Source organism: Natrix helvetica (assembly GCF_964273705.1).
Source record: "Natrix helvetica genome assembly, chromosome: 5".
NCBI classification, from domain to species: Eukaryota; Metazoa; Chordata; class Lepidosauria; order Squamata; family Natricidae; genus Natrix; species Natrix helvetica.
The window spans coordinates 4,401,685-4,419,605 of record NC_138551.1 but is presented as its reverse complement, the minus strand read 5'-3'; the positions used below and the strand labels follow the sequence as shown (position 1 = coordinate 4,419,605).

The window sequence follows — 17,921 nt, the reverse complement described above, 5'->3', positions numbered from 1 at the left end:
GATGGGGGGCAGGGCCAGCCAGAGGTGGTATTTGCCGGTTCTCTGAACTACTTAAAATTTCTGCTATTGGTTCTCCAGAACTGGTCAGAACCTGCTGAATACCACCTCTGATCGAACTGCTGGCAGTCAGCAGAAGTAGCCTGCAATGCTGCATTCTAACCACTATGCCACCATGGCTCTTATATACTGAAGGAATGCCAATATGTTGTTCATTGCTGTGACATTTATAAATGGATAAGGGTTTTTTTTGGGGGGGGGAAGAGGTTTTTGGTGGCCGAAGTGTTTGAGTTTCCTCTTCAGGATCTGGCCTTCTAAAGAGCAATCAGGGTGGATCTCCTTCAGGACTGACCGGTTGGATGGCCTTGCAGTCCAAGGGACTCAATGCAGGAGTCTTCTCCAGCCCCAGAGTTCAAAGGCCTCCATTCTTTGACATTCAGCTTTCCTTATGGTCCAACTTTCACAGCCATCCATTGCAACTGGGAAAACCGTAGCCAATGCCCGCATAGGTTGGACGTTAATTGCACCCTATGCGCACAGTGCCACGCAAAGACGCTTCATTTGTTCCCTTCCTTTGCCTCTGCAACCCTGTTCAGTTTAAGGGAATGGTGTAAGCTGCCCTGGGGCACTTGCTCTGCATATACCTCTGACCTCAACTAGTTTTCATAACTCTCCCCTCACCACGTGTGGGCAATTCTAGATAAGCAGCAGCGGTGACAGCATCAGATGCTCTGGAAGTGACGCCCAGCCGCTGCAGAAGGAAAGTGGCGGGGGGGGGGGGGGACACAGGAAGAACCAAAAAAGGCCAAGCCGACTCCCGACCACTGGTTGCAAACTTTACTTGGCCTAAAAGTAGGAAGGAAAGGTGAAAAATTGAGGGTCTTCTAAGACAGCGGTTCTCAACCTTCCCAATGCCGCGGCCCTTTAATACAGTTCCTCATGTTGTGGTGACCCCCAACCATAAAATTGGTGTCTCGGTTCCTAAGACCATAAAAACTATGTGTTTTCCGATGGTCTTAGGCAACCCCTGTGAAAGGGCCGTTCGATCTCCAAAGGGGTCCCGACCCACAGGTTGAGAACCACTGTTCTAAGATGTGGTCAGCAAACCTGGCCATTTTAAGACTTGTGGACTTCAATTCCCAGAATTCCTCAGCCAGCCAACATGGCTGGCTGAGGAATTCTGGGAGCTGAAGTCCACAAGTTGTAAAAATGGCTGCTTTTGGAGGAACCCCACCCCCTTGTTAAGAGAGTGTGAATTTCATAATCTTGGAGCCTGTTTTTTCCCCTTTGATGAGAATTTAGATCAGAACAGGAATCTCTTTAGAACAGAGGTCTTCAAACTTGGCCACTTTAAGACTTGTGGACTTCAACTATGCTGGCTGGAGAATTCTGGGAGTTGAAGTCCACAAGTCTTAAAGTGGTCAAGTTTGGGGACCCCTGCTTTAGAAGATAAATTTCCTCTTGAGTAGAACTTCCATCCTGGTGATTTCAGGACATATCCAGATAGCGTTCAGCAGCATTTGTGGATATGGGCCCTGTGGCCTTCTTCTACCACGAGATCTCCTGGTGGTGTCCCAACCAAGGAATCCCACAGTTTAATCAAGCTTTCCTTTTCTACAGCCCCACGGCTGCTTTGGCCAGGGAATTATTTTTATTTATTTATCTGTACCCTGCCTTTTATGAGTTTCACAAATAACTCAAGGCAGCGGAAATGTCCGACACACTTTCTGGCTGGTATATTTGGCACAACAACCCTGTGAGGTGGGCTGCGCTGAGCTAGGAGAGAGGGACTGGCCCAAGGTCACTCTGTTGGCTTTCATGGCTAAGGTGGGACTAGATCTCTCCTGGTGATTGGCCCAAGTCACTCAGTCAGTTTTTGTGCCTAAGGTGGGACTAGAACTCACTGTCTCCTAGTGATTGGCAAATCACCCAGTCAGCTGTTGTTCCTAAGGCGGGACTAGAAATCACTGTCTCCTAGTGATTGGCAAATCACCCAGTCAGCTGTTGTTCCTAAGGCGGGACTAGAAATCACTGTCTCCTAGTGATTGGCAAATCACCCAGTCAGCTGTTGTTCCTAAGGCGGGACTAGAACTCACTGTCTCCTGGCGATTGGCTCAAATTCACCCAGTTTACTTTTGGATTAGAACTCACCATCTCTATTGCCAAAATACCCAGTCAGCTTTTGTGCCTAAGGTGGAACTAGAACTCACCGTCTCCTGGAGATTGGCTCAAAGTCACTCAGCTAAGGCATGATTACAATTCCCCATCTCCTAGTGATTGGCAAGTCACTTAGTCGGCTGTTGTGCCTATGGTGGGACTAGAACTCACCATCTCCTGATGATTGGCTCAAAGTCACCCAATCAGTTTTCATGTCTAAAGCGGGACTAGAACTCACAGTCTCCAGGTGTTCGGCAAGTCACCCAGTTGGCTTTTGTGCCTAAGACGGGACTAGAACTCACCGTCTCCTGGTGATTGGCTCAAAATCACGCAGCTAACTTTCATGCCTAAGGCGGGACTAGAATTTACCGTCTCCTGGTTTCTAGTCTGATGCCTTCACCACTAGATTAAAGTGGCTCAAATTGTACACAGAGAGCCACAGGTTGAGATGAGCTAAAAGCTGTGGGACAAAAGTCTGCTTAATGCAGGGATGTACACACTCATGCGCTCGCTAACCCCCAACCCTGGTGTAATAAACCACAGCTGCATTCAGAGAGACCATAAATTCCTATGTTGGAAACCATCCACTGTTTGGGGTAAACAGTGGGGGTAAGGCACCCCTAACACCCCGCAGGGTGTGTGTTGTGTTAAGATACAGCCTGTTGTGCCTTAAAATGGCTTCTACTGTACAGCACAGTGGAGTTGCCATGGTAATGGCTTCACAGTACTCCACGAGGGGGCTCCCTCTGGTAAGGGGGAAAATCCAACATGAGAAATGATGACATTTCCCCCCGATAAATAAATACTGGGCTAGTACATTTAATAAATAACACCCATGTTGGCTGCATTCGTGAGGTAAAGTTTAACCAAGGTTGGTTGCGTTAAACTCAACATCTGTATTTACACAACAGGCAAAACTAAAGCTGGGTTAAGGCTGACTTCCATTGTCAGAGTATTTGTTCAACGTACAGGTAATTCTCGACTTACAACAGTTCATTTAGTGACCGTTCAAAGTCAGTGAACGGCACTGAAAGATGGGACTTAGAATCATTTTTTCACACTTACGACCGTTGCAGCGTCTTCATGGTCACGTGATTTAAATTCGGATGTTTGGCCAATGATTCATATTTATGACGGTTGCAGTGTCCTGGGGGGAGGGGGTCACGCAACCCCCTTTTGCGACCTTCTCACGAGCAGAGTCCAAGGGGGAAGCCGCAGGAGATTCACTTAACGACCGTGCGACTCGTTTAAGAAGTGCAGCGATTCGCTTCATCACCACCGTGGCAAGGAAGGCCGTAAAATGGGCCCAAGCTCGCTTAACAAGCTTCTCGCTTAGCAACGTCAACTTTGGGCTCCATCGTGGTCACAAATTGAGGACTCCCTGTGCTACGCAACCCCGAAAGTGGGAGAAGTCAAGAACCAGTTAAATTATCTTGCTGGTCATGAGAAGAGCTCCTCCACAAACCTGTGAGAGTGGCAGCAGCCAAATTAGAGAGGACCTGACTCTTGGGAACGTCTGTTTATATACAGAAAATCCCAGGAAACAGCTTACGGTCCTTTCCTTAGCCCCCCACCCTCCCCCCACCCTCCACAAGACAGAAATGGTTGAGGGGCACAAATGAACTAGATAAAGTAGAAGAATGTGGGTTAGACAGCATCACCACCAGATGGATTCGTAACTGGCTGACCAACCGCACTCAATGTGTAGTCCTCAATGGAACTGCATCTACATGGAGGGAGGTATGCAGTGGAGTCCCCCAAGGCTCTGTTTTAGGCCCAGTACTCTTCAACATCTTCATCAATGATTTGGATGAGGGAATAAATGGGGAACTCATCAAATTTGCAGATGACACCAAGCTGGCAGGAATAGCCAACACTCCAGAAGACAGGCTAAAGATACAGAAGGATCTTGACAAACTTGAACATTGGGCAGTATCTAATAAAATGAAATTCAATGGTGAAAAGAGTAAGGTTCTACATTTAGGCAACAAAAACGAAATGCACAGGTAGAGTATAGGTGGTATCTTGCTCAACAGTAGTAACTGTGAGAGGGATCTTGGAGTCCTAGTGGACAACCATTTAAATAGGAGCCAGCCGTGGGCAGCAGCTGCCAAAAAAGCCAACACAGTTCTAGGCTGCATCAACAGAGGGATAGAATCAAGATCACGTGAAGTGTTAATACCACTTTATAAGGCCTTGGTAAGGCCACACTTGGAGTCCTGCATTCAGTTTTGGTCGCCACGATGTAGAAAAGATGTGGAGACTCTAGAAAGAGTGCAGAGAAGAGCAAGAAAGATGATTAGGGGACTGGAGGCTAAAACATATGAAGAACGGCTGCAGGAACTGGGTATGTCTACTTTAATAGAAAGAAGGACTAGGGGAGACAGGATAGCAGTCTTCCAATATCTCAGGGGCTGCCCCAAAGAAGAGGGAGTCAACAATCCTACAATTGTCTGATTAGGATGCCCCCTCCCTTAATTTCTGATCCTTGGAGTTAAGGGAGTGGGGGGGGGGGGATTTCCCAACCAGCTTTTGGGCGAGAAGAACCTCCCTTTTCTCAATGGGAATTTAATCGGATTTCTAAGTATCTCTCTCTCACCACCCCCCACAATCGCTTGGAATTTGACACATTAAGAAAAAGAAAAGAGGGAGGAGAGAGAAAGAGAGAAAGAGAGAGAAAGAAAGAAAGAAAGAAAGGAAGGAAGGAAGGAAGAAAGAAAGAATGAAAGGAAGGAAGGAAGGAAGGAAGAAAGAAAGAAAGAAAGAAAGAAAGAAAGAAAGAAAGAAAGAAAGAAAGAAAGAAAGAAAAAAAGAAAGGTAATAACTGCGGCTAGAATTGTATTTGTGCAAAATTGGGAAGCTGAAGAAATCCCTAAACCCCGAAATGAGAAGAAGGAAGAAGGAAAAAGAAAGAAAGAAAGAAAAGTAATAACTGCATCTAGAATTGGAAAGCTGGAGAAATCCCTAAAGATGAAAATGTGATTAAGAAAATAATAGATTGTTAATGAGTAGATTAACACTAGCAATTAAAGGAAAGGAAGAATCTGGTTATCATATATGGGGGTTATTTTATCATTGGTTAGAAAATGAATATGGATAAAATGTATAAAATGAAATAATTTAGGAAGAGAAATGTTATAACAGGAGATAATGTTCAGTTGTAATGTTAAAGTAAGAACAGATGTATATAAAGAATTCGGTGGTAAACTATAACTATTATAACACAAAAGAAATTGTACTCAGAAGACACACTGATGAATGATGAAATGCTTGTTTTAAAGAGAGAAAAAAACTTTTACACAAAAAAAGAAGGAAGGAAGGAAGGAAGGAAGGAAGGAAGGAAGGAAGAAAGAAAGAAAGAAAGAAAGAAAGAAAGAAAGAAAGAAAGAAAGAAAGAAAGAAAGAAAGAAAGAAAGAAAGAAAGAAAATGTCCTGGGTTCAGTTCCAAGTGGGGAAAAAGACCCTGGAAACATGGAGATTGCTTGGAAAGATGGTTTAATGGTGGAAAGAAAGAAAGAAAGAAAGAAAGAAAGAAAGAAAGAAAGAAAGAAAGAAAGAAAGAAAGAGGAATGCGGGAGAAAGAAAGAAGGAAGGAAAGAAACAAGGAAGGAAGAAGGAAAGGGAAAGGAGGGAGGGAGAAGAAAGAAAGAAAGAAAGAAAGAAAGAAAGAAAGAAAGAAAGAAAAGGGAAGAACGGAGAAAGGAAGAAGGAAGGAAGGAGGAAGGAGGGAAGGGAAAGGAGGAAGGGAGGGAGAAGAAAGAAAGAAAGAAAGAAAGAAAGAAAGAAAGAAAGAAAGAAAAGGGAAGAAGGGAGAAAGAAAGAAAGAAAGAAGGAAGGAAGAAAGGAAGGAGGGAAGGGAAAGAAGGGAGGGATAAGAAAGAAAAAAAGAAAGAAAAGGGAAGAAGGGAGAAAGAAAGAAGGAAGGAAGGAGGGAGGGAAGGGAAAGGAGGGAGGGAGAGAGAAGAAAGAAAGAAAGAAAGAAAGAAAGAAAAGGGAAGGAGGGACCAGCAGAAGAAGAGGACTGCAGCAGACCTGCTTCCTCCCTCCCTTCCCAGGTGTGTGTGTGGCGGGGGTCTCTTAATCCCAACTTTCCCCCAGCCTCCCTCAACTCGAGCCGTTTGGAAGCCCGATGCACTCCCAAGCCAATGGTTCCCGGCCGCACGAGGGGCGGGAGGAGGCTGTGCGAGCGCCTGATCGGAGGGAGAAGCGGCAGCGGCTGAGCTTCTGCCCCAGAGCGCCCCCTCGGGGCCCTTCCCGCCCCCTCCCCCCCCCAGGCCAGAAGAAGGGAGGGAAGGAGGGAAGGATCGATCGCTGGACGGCGACGGCTCCCCCCCCCCGCCGCTCCTTCTCCCTCCCCTCCTCCTCCTCCCTCTCCCCGCCGGCCGGGGCGGAGGATGCCGTCGGTGCGTCACCTGCAGGTCGCTTATATAAGGCGCTGCGAGCGGACCCGGGCAGGCAAACGAGCGCCGCTCACCCAGACGTTCCTGCAGCAAAGCGCCCGCTTCTCCCCTCGGCTCAGCGGTCCCCGCCGTCGAGGATCCTCTCCTTCTCTCTTTCTCTCTCTCGGCCGCCTTTGCGCAGCCCCGGCATGTTCGCCTCCCGTCTGGCAGCCGTTGGGCTGCTCTTGCTGGCCCTCCTGGCCCTGGCCCTCGACGGCAAGCCGGCGCCTCCTCCGCAGCCGCTGCGCCAGGTGAGCCGCGGGTTCTTGGTGGGGAGGGGAGAGGCGTCGTCGGAGAGCTCGCCCGGCTTTTCCGCGGCTGTTGCGGCTCCGTCTAGGCGCTCGGCGGGTTGGGTTGTTGAGGAATCCTAGGAGGGGACTACAGCGCCCATCGTCCCCCGCCTAAGACGGACGTTGGCAGGCTGGGAGGGGGGAAAGCGGTGGAGGGGGTCGGTCGGTCGGTGGTGGGGAAAACAGACGGCGGAGGGGGGCAGGACGCTTCCTCTTCCCCCTCCCTGCACCCCCCCATCTGATCCGCTTTCCGGCAAACTCCCGGCGCCCTCGCCTCTTTTTCCTCTCTACGACGCCCCCCCACCCAACTCTCGATCTGGGGGGGGGGAAAGGGGCACCCCGTCGGGGCGGCTCCGCTGCATGACCCTCCCGTGGTTGCTTTGCAGGCTCCGGCGGGCGGCACGACGGCGTTCAAGCGGGAGCTGACGGAGCAGCAGCAGCCGGAGGGGTCGTCGGGTCCGGCGGCTGGAGGAGGCGGAGGGCGCAGCGGCTCCAAGGCGGGCAATGCAGCCCCGACGCCACCGAAGAGCAAAGCGGCGGCGGCGGCGGCTGCCTCGGCGGCGTCGCGGCTGCTGCGGGATTTGCGCACCGACGGCAAGCAGTCGCGGGCCGCCTGGGGACGGATGGTGCACCCCGAGCACCACGCAGGAGGCGGCGGAGGAGGAGGAGGCGGCGGTGGCGGAGGCTCGCGTCGTCCGAAGGGGCCGGCCAAGAAAGGCCTGGGCAAGGGCTGCTTCGGCCTGAAGCTCGACCGCATCGGCTCCATGAGCGGCCTGGGCTGCTGAGCCGTCGAGGGCGGCCCGAAGGCGACACCTGGCGGCGGTGAGTGGGAAGCGCGCCTGGCCTCAGTGGCTTCGGCGGTGGCAATGGGTCGAGAGAGAGAAAAAATCAAAACCTTGTGTTTCCCCTTAGAAGTCAGAGCTGTTCCCTTGCTACGTCCGTTCGTGCTCAGGATAGAGAAATGGGGGGAGGTTGGTGTTTGGGAGGGGGCTGAAAAGACTGGGGGAGGGGGGCTGTTCTCAAACGGCGTTCAGATGGGATTTCCCTGCCTCCCCAATCTGTTTCCTGGGATTCACACAATTTATGGACAGGTCGTCCTCGATGTACGACCACAAGAGTGCCCCAAATCGCTGTGGCTAAGCAAGGCAGTCATTAAGTGAGTTTTGGGCCCCGTTGTTCGACCTTTCTGGCCACCGTTGTTAAGTGGACTGCCGCACTTGTTGGGAATTAGTAATGCAGCTCTTCGGTGAAACTGGCTTCCCCCGTTGTATGCCAGAAGGTCGCAAAAGGGGGAATCACATGACACCCACCCACCCACCCCGGGATGCCGCAACTGTCATAAATACGAGTCACTTGGCAAACGTCCACATTTTGATCATGTGGGGATGCTGCAACAGTGGTAAGTGAAAAGCGGCCGTATAAGTCACTTCTTTCCGGCAATGTCTAACTTAAAGCGGTCACTAAGTGAATTGTTGTAAGTCGAGGGCTACCTGTGTTTATTATATATTTATTAAATTTATTAGCTGCCCATTTCTTATTTCAACAATGGGACTGTAAAATGAAGAAACTGCTAAGGTTGGCCCGACTATAAAGCAGGGAAGAAACGCAAGCTAAGGATGTTGGAAAGAAGCTGTTAATTGACCTGGGTTAAGTGTGTTGCGTGAATGGAGCCTTTTATTGTGTTCTTCCATCCACAATTGTCTGTTATCCTGCCTTTCTTGTAGACCAGGGGTGTCCAAACTTGGGAACTTTAAGACTTGTGGACTTTAACTCCAGAATTCCCCAGCCTGCTGGCTGGGGAATTCTGGGAGTTGAAGTCCACAAGTCTTAAAGTTCCCAAGTTTGGACACCCCTGGTGTAGACAATAGGATCGCAACAGGGACACCTTGGTATCAATCAAATCATCTGTAGCTTTTTGAGCTAAGTGTTGTTTTCCCGTAAACACGGGTGCAAATTGTGAAAACCCGCCGGGAATGCTGGAAGTTGAAGTCTTGAACAACTGGAAAGGATTCAAGGTGTGGAACGTTGTGTTTTTCTGCATGGCAATTTTAAGCCGGGTGGACTTCAACTCCCAGAATTCCCTAGCCAGCACAGCTGGATTTTTGCGATTCTCTGACCGTTGAAGTCAATAGGGAATCCAGATTCACTTCACAACTCAAGAACTGCACTGTTATTCACTTAACAAGAATGGTCAGAAAATGGGGCAAAATTCACTTGACAAACGTCTCACTTAGCAAGGGAAATTTTGGGCTCCGTTGTGGTCGTTAAGTTGAGAACCACCTGTAGAGAGACTGGTCCTGTTTCCTGCAGACGTGTGCCGATGGCTGGCAACCGATGTTTCTCTCTCTTGGTTGTGTAACAGAATTGTGAGCAAATGTGCAATTGGCCGCACATTGTCTTCCTTCCAAATTCTTCAGTCGCTGAACGATGCGGCAAAATCTAGTCACCCTACCAATTTTTATTAATTCGTCGAATTTACGTACCGGCCATCGCTGTCCGCTTGCAAACCTCGTAAAAAAACGGAGGGGCGCAAAGCATGAAAATATTAAAATCAGCAGAGATTATGAAATAAATTCTTTTTTTTAAAAAATCCAATTTTAAGGCAGAACACAGATTTCTCTTAAAAGTTGTTTCAATGCCAGGAACGCCAGTGTGCGAGTTATTTTTCAGCCCGTTCAAATTTGGGTAGGCAGCCAAATTTTGCACCAAAATTCCGATATCTCCAAAGATGCTTCTTATAACGTAGGCTGAATCAATTTCTCTAGGGCTTCCTGCACAAGGGGCAGAATTTGGGGTGTGTCCCCACCCCCAGACACTTTCGGAACAATGTCTCGGATCCCAAACTGCACCAAAGGGTGATGCAATTTTTTTTTTCACCCCTAAAAAACAATCCTCGGATTTGGCAGCCACCTGTTTCTGGCTAAATGAGGCGCCAGGGCATAATTATAGCTGGCTTTGTTAGGTTTCTAACCAGCCGGCTGGAAAAAGTTTTTATTTGTCCATTTAAAATAAAATACGTATAAATATATACAGACGGCTTTGCGAGAGCTTCTTGCACATCTGTTGCATAGCAGGGATGGTTCCAGCCCCAACTCGGCATGAGAAAACTTAAACAAAGAGGATGGATCCCGGCATGAAATGCGTCTTATTGGTCGCATTTATTTCATGAATTGTTTTATTTTAAGCGTTTGCCGGTTTTCCTGTGTAGGTGCTCCCCATCATCCTCAGATAATGCCGCTGTGCACGATGGGAACTGTGATTTAGAATTTCACGCAGATCTGGAACCTCTGCAATAGGTTCACCTCCAGTGAGGTTCCTTTGAATGCAGCTGGTCCTCGCTTTATGACCACTGAGCCTAAACATTTTTGCTAAGCGAGACATTTTTAAAGTGAGTTTTGTCCCATCTTGCCCCCTTTCGCGGTGGCTCAGGGGCTAAGACACTGAGCTTGTCGATCAGAAAGGTCAGCGGTTCGGCGGTTTGAATCCCTAGCGTCGCATAACGGAGAGAGCTCCCGTGACTTGTCCCAGCTTCTGCCAACCTAGCAGTTCAGAAGCACGTAAAAAATGCAAGTAGAAAAACAGGAACCACCTTTGTTGGGAAGGGAACAGCGTTTCATGCGCCTTTGGCGTTGAGTCATGCCGGCCACATGACCACGGAGACGTCTTCGGACAGCGCTGGCTCTTCGGCTTTGAAACAGGGATGAACATTTCCCCCTAGAGTCGGGAACAACTAGCACATATGTGCGAGGGGAAGTTTTATCTTATCACCTTTCTTGCCATGGTTGGTAAGGGAATTGTTGCCGTGGTTCAGTTAGCGACACGTTTGCAACTTCGGTCACTAAATGAACTGCTGTAACTTGAGAACCTCTGAAGGAATCGTCTCGAGCTCTTTTTTTTCCCTCCATGACTCAACGACAAATTTAATTTCTTTTAAGCTTCCAAATTGCCACGTTTTATTTATTTTGGTTTTTTTATGTTTGATGTCTCGTACAGCCATGCCAAAACCCTGCGCAAGGCCTGGACAGCAGGTGCTTTTTTAATCCTCCCCCCCCCCCCCCACGGAAATTCTTCTGGGTTTTTTTGTAGGTCTTAATTAAAAAGCTTTATTAAAAGGCTGCCGAATATTAATACTAGGTTGGCAGCTTTGTTTCGCCTTCGCTTAGCCGCAATTCTCGTTTGGGGAAAAAAAAATCCCTGGCAAAGCAGAATGCTTAAAAAAAAGGAGGTGGGATGAAATATGGAGCGAACAGCTGGAAGTAAAGTCAGTATACATCTGCATTTTTCAACCCTGGCAGCCAGGTGGACTTCAACTCCCAGAATTCCCCAGCCAACTGGCTGGGGAATTCTGGGAGTTGAGGTCCACCTGTCTTTAAGCGGCCGAGGTTGGGAAAAAAATTCTTAGGCTATTAGCATCCTACAGGTAGTCTTCGACTTATGGCAATTGAGCCCGACATTTCCATTGTTAAGTGAGACACACCCCCAGTGAGTTTCGTCCCGTTTGACGGCCTTTCTCGCCGCAGTGGTTAAGCGAATCCCTGACGGTGTTCAATTAGTAACACCGTTGTAAGTGAACTTAGGTCACAAGTCACAAGTGAATGTGTGTGTGTGGAGGGGAAATAAGTCGCTTTTTCCCCAGGGCCGTCGTAAGGTCGAACGGTCACTAAATTGTAAGTTGTAAGTCGAGGACTGTGGTTTTTTTCAACTTGGCAGGGTAACTTTGGAGAAAGAGCCCAAAGGGAATTGAGGATGTGAGCATCCTAAATTTAGGGCCATGTCACTAACCAGACGGATGCCGGGAACGAATTCTTTTTTCACTAGCAAGTGCACAAAAAACTATTTTGTCTACAGAAGGCCCTTGTGTGAATTGGACGTTGTTGTTTGTTGTTTTCCTGTTGTTTTCGGAACATTTTTAAAAGAGTCAGGATGGCATTTGCAATTCCTCTTTGAAGTGGACTTTTTTTTTTTAAAAAAAGGAACCTCTTTGGAAAAATTAGCCATGCTTTGTGCACTGAGATGGGGACATGCAGCCAAGAAATTAAGAGACGCTTGCTCCTGGGGAGGAAAGCGATGGCAAATCTAGACAGCCAACTAAAAAGCAGAGACATCACCCTGCCAATCAAAAGTGTGTATAGTCAAGGCTACGGTTTTCCCAGTTAATGGATGGCTGTGAAGGTTGGACCATAAGGAAGGCTGAGCGCCAAAGAATGGAGGCCTTTGAACTCTGGTGCTGGAGAAGACTCCTGCATTGAGTCCCTTGGACTGCAAGGCCATCCAACCGGTCAGTCCTGGAGGAGATCCACCCTGGCTGCTCTTTAGAAGGCCAGATCCTGAAGAGGAAACTCAAATCCTTTGGCCACCTAAGGAGAAGGAAGAAGGACTCCTTGGAGAAGACCCTCATGCTGGGAACGATGGAGGGCAAAAGAAGAAGAAGGGGACGGCAGAGAAGGAGGTGGCTGGATGGAGTCACCGAAGCTATCTATCTATCTATCATCTATCTATCTATCTATCTATCTATCTATCTATCTATCTATCTATCTATCTATCTATCTATCTATGATATTCTAAAACCCAAATACTTTGCCACCTAATGAGAAGGAAGAAAGACTCCCTGGAGAAGACCCTCATGCTGGGAACGATGGAGGGCAAAAGAAGAAGAAGGGGACGGCAGAGAAGGAGGCGGCTGGATGGAGTCACTGAAGCAATCGGCATGAGCTTCAATGGACTCCGGAGGATGGTAGAGGACAGGAAGGCCTGGAGGAACGTGGCCCATGGGGTCACAATGGGTCGGACACCACTTCGCAATTAACAACAATGCGCTGAGAGTCGCCACTGCGGTAGTTGTTCAGCGAAGCAAAGGGAAATTGTTAACCTGTGATGCTCATGATGGAATCTGCCTTCTGAAAGGTTAATCCATTAGCATCCTAGGGTCTCTCGGACCCTCGCTTTGTACCCTGGTGGTGGCCCCTGCTTTCCCACTCCATTAAACACGAATTAACCCCAACTTCAGAAGTTGTGGTTGGAGAGGTTTTTTTTTTGGCTAGATCTCTGTCTTCTTCCATGATTAGATTAACAAAGTTGGAAGGGACCTTGGAGGTCATCTAGTACAACCCCTGCCAAAGCAAGAGACCCTACACCATTTCTGACAGAGGGCAGTCCAGTCTCTTCTTGAAAGCTTCTAGGGATGAAGCTCCCACAACCTCCGAAGGCAACTTCTGTTCCATGGGTTGATTCTTCTCCCTGTCAGAAAAAAATCTCCTTATTTCCAGGTTGAATCTCTCCTTGGTCAGTTTCCATCCATTATTCCTTGTCCGGCCTTCAGTTGTAATCTAATATTAGGGGTGACATGGTGGCAGGGTTGCAATAGCTGAGGAGTTACCCCAAAGAAGAGGGGGGGTCAGCCTGTTCTCCAAAGCCCCAAAAGGCAGGACAAGAAGCAATGGGTGGAAACTAATCAAGGAGAGAAGCAACTTAGAAGTAAAGGAGAAATTTCCTGACTGTGAGGACAATTAACCAATGGAACTGCTTGCCATCAGAAGTTGTGGGGGGCTCCATCACCGGAGGTTTTTAAGAAGAGATTGGAGAGCCCATTGTCTGGAATGGTATAAGATCTCCTGCTTCAACGGGGGGTTGGACTAGAAGACCTCCAAGGTCCCTTCCACTCTGTTGTCCTGTTCATGATTTGTGGGCATAGGGATGTAGTCAATGGAAGGTGCTTTTAATGACTTGCAATCTGATGACAATAAGACCAGATGGAGAAGCTTCAGCTGTGGAGGGGGTTGGACTAGAAGACCTCCAAGGTCCCTTCCAGTTTCGATTCCAATTGATTGAATTTCCCCCCACAGAATGCAAGTAGCTTCTAAATCCCTAATAAGTCTTATTAAAAAGGTTTAAATTAAGATGAACATTACACAAGTGGACCTGGGCGTACAATAATTTGTTTAGCGACCGTGTTTCACACTTAGCGACCGTTACAGCACCCCCAAATTTCAGGCGCTTGGCAACTGATTCATACTTATGACGGTCAGTGTCCCGGGGAGGTGTCACATGATCCCCTCTTGCGCCCTTTTGACAGCAAAGTCCATCGGGAAGCCAGCTTCACTTAACAACCGTTAGACTAACTTATCGACTGCAGTGGTTCATTTAACAACGGTGGCGAGAAAGGTCGTCAAGCGTCTCGCTCAGCGGCAGAAATGTTGGGCTCCCTTGCGGTCATAAATCAAGGACTAGCTGTGTCGAGAGGCCGTTATCTTGATGGGCTGTGCACAATGGATGGTTTTGTTCCTGGCCAACAATAAAGCTATTAGAGCCTGCTAGAGATAGTCCTCCACTTACAACAGTTCGTTTTAGCGACCGTCCGAAATTACAACCGCACTGAGAAATGTGACTTAGGCCCATGTTTCATAGCTGCGACCGTTTTCAGCATCCCCATGATCACGTGACCAAAATTCAGGCGCTTGGCAGCCGACTCGTATTTGTGACGGCCGCAGAGTCCCAGGTTCGCGCGATCCCCTTTTGCGACCTTCCGACAAGCCAAATCCATGGCGAAACCAGATTCGCTTAACAATGGCAGTGATTCACTTAACAACCGTGGCAACTAAGGTCGTAAAACGGGGCTAAAACTCGCTTAACAAATGTTTTGCTTAGCAAGAGTTACATTTCAGGCTCCATCAGGGTCGTAACTCGAGGACTTTCTGTACTTTCTAGGCCTCAAATGCTGCTATACAGGTAGTCCTCGACTTACGACCACAATTTTACGAGCCCAAAATTTCTGTTGTCGAGATGTTTCTTAAGTGAACATTGCCTCAGTTTACGACCTTTCTTACCATTTGCCATCCAGAGTCGTGATCCAGCTGGCTTCCGGGAAGCAAAGCCACTCCGGGAGGGGGGGGAGGAGCCGGATTTGCTTAACGACTGCATGTTTCCCTTAACAACTTCCAGATTCGCTTAGCAAGCTTGGCAAAAAAAGGTCGCAAAATGTGCACTGGACAACCGCCTTGCTTAGGGAAGGAGAGTTGGGCCCCAGGTGTGGTCATAAGTTGAGGACTACTGCTTGAGCAGGGGGTTGGACTAGTTCAGTTGGGTCTCAAACCTTAGTTAACTTTATGAGGTGTGGACTTCAATTCCCAGAATTCCTCAGAATTTATGAGGTGTGGACTTCAATTCCCAGAATTCCCCAGCCAGCTGATGGCGAACCTATGGCACGCGTGCCACAGGGCATGCGGAGCCATTTGTCAGGGCACGCGAGGCGCTGCTCTGTCAGCTGGCCAGCACGCATGCGCGCGCTGGCCAGCTGAGTTCATCATTTTTAAAAGCCATTTTTCGCCCTCCCCTCCCTGAAGCCTCTGGACGGTCAAGGTGCTGATTACCATCTTTAAAGCGCTCCATGGCACGGGACCTAGTTACTTGCGGGATCGCATCCTCCCACATACATCCCTGCGGCCAATTCGCTCACACAGGGAGGGACTTCTCCTGGTGCCGTCCACTAGGCAATGCCAACGGGCGACACCAAGGAGTAGGGCCTTCTCTGTGATGGGCCCAACCCTCTGGAATGACCTCCCCCCCGACATTAGAACCACTACTGACCTCCGCTCCTTCCGGCAAAAATTGAAGACTCACCTGTTCCGATTAGCAGGCCTGGCATAATTACAACTGTCCCTCCTGGCAAATGTATTATTATCTGGTTATTTTAGGGTTTTTTAATCTGTTGTGTCTGTTTTAGGGATTTTAAAAAATTATATTTATCAGCTTTGTACAGTTCTTTTAATTGCATTTTAACCTCCTCCAAACTGTACATATTTAATTTTTTATTGTATTTTTGTGATATTCTCTATGGACTGTACACCGCCCCGAGTCCCTTCTGGGAGAGGGGGCGGTCTAGAAGCACAAATAAATTGAAATTGAAAATTGAATTGAAGCCTTCAGAGCGCTCAAAACGACCCTCCGAGCAAACCGGAAGTCTTCCGGTTTGCTCCGAGGGTCGTTTTAAGCGCTCCGAAGGCGTCAGGGAAGCCTCCCGGAGGGCCTCCGGGGTGGGGTGGGGGAGGCTCTTCGCCCTCTCCAGGCTCCTATAAAGCCTCTGGAGCCTGGGGAGGGCAAAAAAAGCATGTAAAAATGGGGGGGTTGTGCCTTTTGTGCACGCATGCGCACTGGGGGGGTCGCACATTGCATTATGGGTGCGGCACGCCCACACGACCCCCCCTGCGCTCCCCCCAGTTGTGGCACGCTGCCCTATCCCATTTCAGAATCAAAATAGAGCTGGGAAGGATCTTGGAGGTCATCTAGTCCAGCCCCCTGCTCAAGCAGGATACCCTATCCCATTTCAGAATCAAAATAGAGCTGGGAGGGACCTTGGGGGTCATCTAGTCCAGCCCCCTGCTCAAGCACGAGACCTTATCCCCATTCCAGACAAGTGGCTTCATCCAGCTTCGCCTCCAGTGATGGAGCGCCCATAACTTCTGGTGGCAAGCTGTTCCGCCGGTTAATCACCCTGACGGTTAGGACGTTTCTCCTTCATTCCAGGTTGCTTCTCCCTTTCCCGGAATCCCCTTCTGACTCTCTCGATGCTTTTTATTTCCAGATCTTTGAAGGGACAGCCCACCCCACCCCATCCGCGGACATTTCTGGACATCCCCTGCAGTCACCCAGGGCCCGACTGGCGGGACCCCAAGGGCCACACAGCCTGTCTCCTGTCGGTACGAAGAGCCTGAAGCCGAAACAACCATCTTGAGTGGGGGGGCTGGGTAGGGTTGGATTGAGTTTTGCACGCCCCCCCCCCAAATCTTCCTCTCTTACCTAATACATAAGACGCCATATATATACATATATATATATCAACAGGCACCAACACAATAACACAACCACACCCGTGGTGGGTTGCAGGTGGTACACCCCGATATAGGCGTACCGGGAGCCTGCCCGGAGCAATGGATACCCACCTGCCCACCTGCGTTCCTTACCGGTCTTTTAAGGCTTCTGTGCATGGCGCATACAGCATCTGCGCAACGCTCTGCAACGGGATCCAGAACCCACCACTCAACCACACACACCACACACACAACTCCCCCTCCCCTCCCCCCGCGACAAAGGACCCTTTCTGGAGACGGAGGAAAAAAAAAAATCCCAGCTGCGTAAGCCATCCAAATTGCTGTTTTGTACATTCGTGTCACGCATAAATGTATTTAAGTTGTAAAAGCTATTTATATATTGTTTATAAAGAGATATTTATAAGAAAAAAAAATTTATTTATGTAAACGAAATGAAAAGGGGCCGAGTATTGTATTATCTTCTTTTTGTTCTCCCCGCCCCTCCTTCCCTCTCATCCTGAATAGCTGGAAGAAAAGGGAGGGGAAAAAAAAACGAAAACAAAAATTCCATGTACGATTGATAAACTTGTCTTTTTTTTTTTTCTTTTAAATCGGACGCAAATCTTTCCTTTAAAATTGTGGGTTTGGAACGAGGCTTTAGATAAAACCGCGGATAAAAGCATGTAAAAAGAAGATGCACGCTAGTTACCAGAGGTTTCAAAGGAAAACCTGATGTTTTAACCGAAATTACAATTACACTTTTCAAAAATGTCCCAATTAAACTCAACTAGACTGGAAGTCTTTTGGCCTTTTTTTTTTTTTTTTGTTTCGCCACGCTACTGCTTCACGGTGGCTCCGTGGCTCAGCCGCTGAGCTTGTCGATCGGAAAGGTCGGCAGTTCGAATCCCGAGCGCTGCATAACGGAGTGAGCTCCCGTGACTTCTCCCAGCTTCTGCCAACCTAGCAGTTCGAAAGCATGTGAAAAAATGTGAGTAGAGAAAGAGGAACCACCTTTGGTGGGAAAGTAACGACGTTGGGTGCGCCTTTGGCGTTTAGTCATGCCGGCCACATGACCACGGAGACGTCTTCGGACAGCGCTCGCTCTTCGGCTTTGAAACGGAGATGATCACCGCCCCCTAGAGTCGGGAACGACTAGCACAGATGTGCGAGGGGAACTTTTACCTTTAACGCAACTGCTAAATTTGAAGTCCGTCTTGTCTTTGCAGCATCTAGCA

The 17,921-nt window shown here is 48.6% G+C and overlaps 1 protein-coding gene across 1 annotated transcript; it reads left to right on the top strand.

Moving 5' to 3' along the window:
- Positions 1 to 6,657: 6,657 nt before the first annotated feature.
- Positions 6,658 to 17,226, top strand: NPPC (natriuretic peptide C). The gene is made up of 3 exons (XM_081956143.1): positions 6,658 to 6,844; positions 7,270 to 7,705; positions 16,461 to 17,226. Exons 1-2 carry the CDS (start codon positions 6,743 to 6,745, stop codon positions 7,666 to 7,668), a joined length of 501 nt encoding a protein of 166 aa, XP_081812269.1. The 5' UTR covers positions 6,658 to 6,742; the 3' UTR covers positions 7,669 to 7,705; positions 16,461 to 17,226.
- Positions 17,227 to 17,921: the final 695 nt, after the last annotated feature.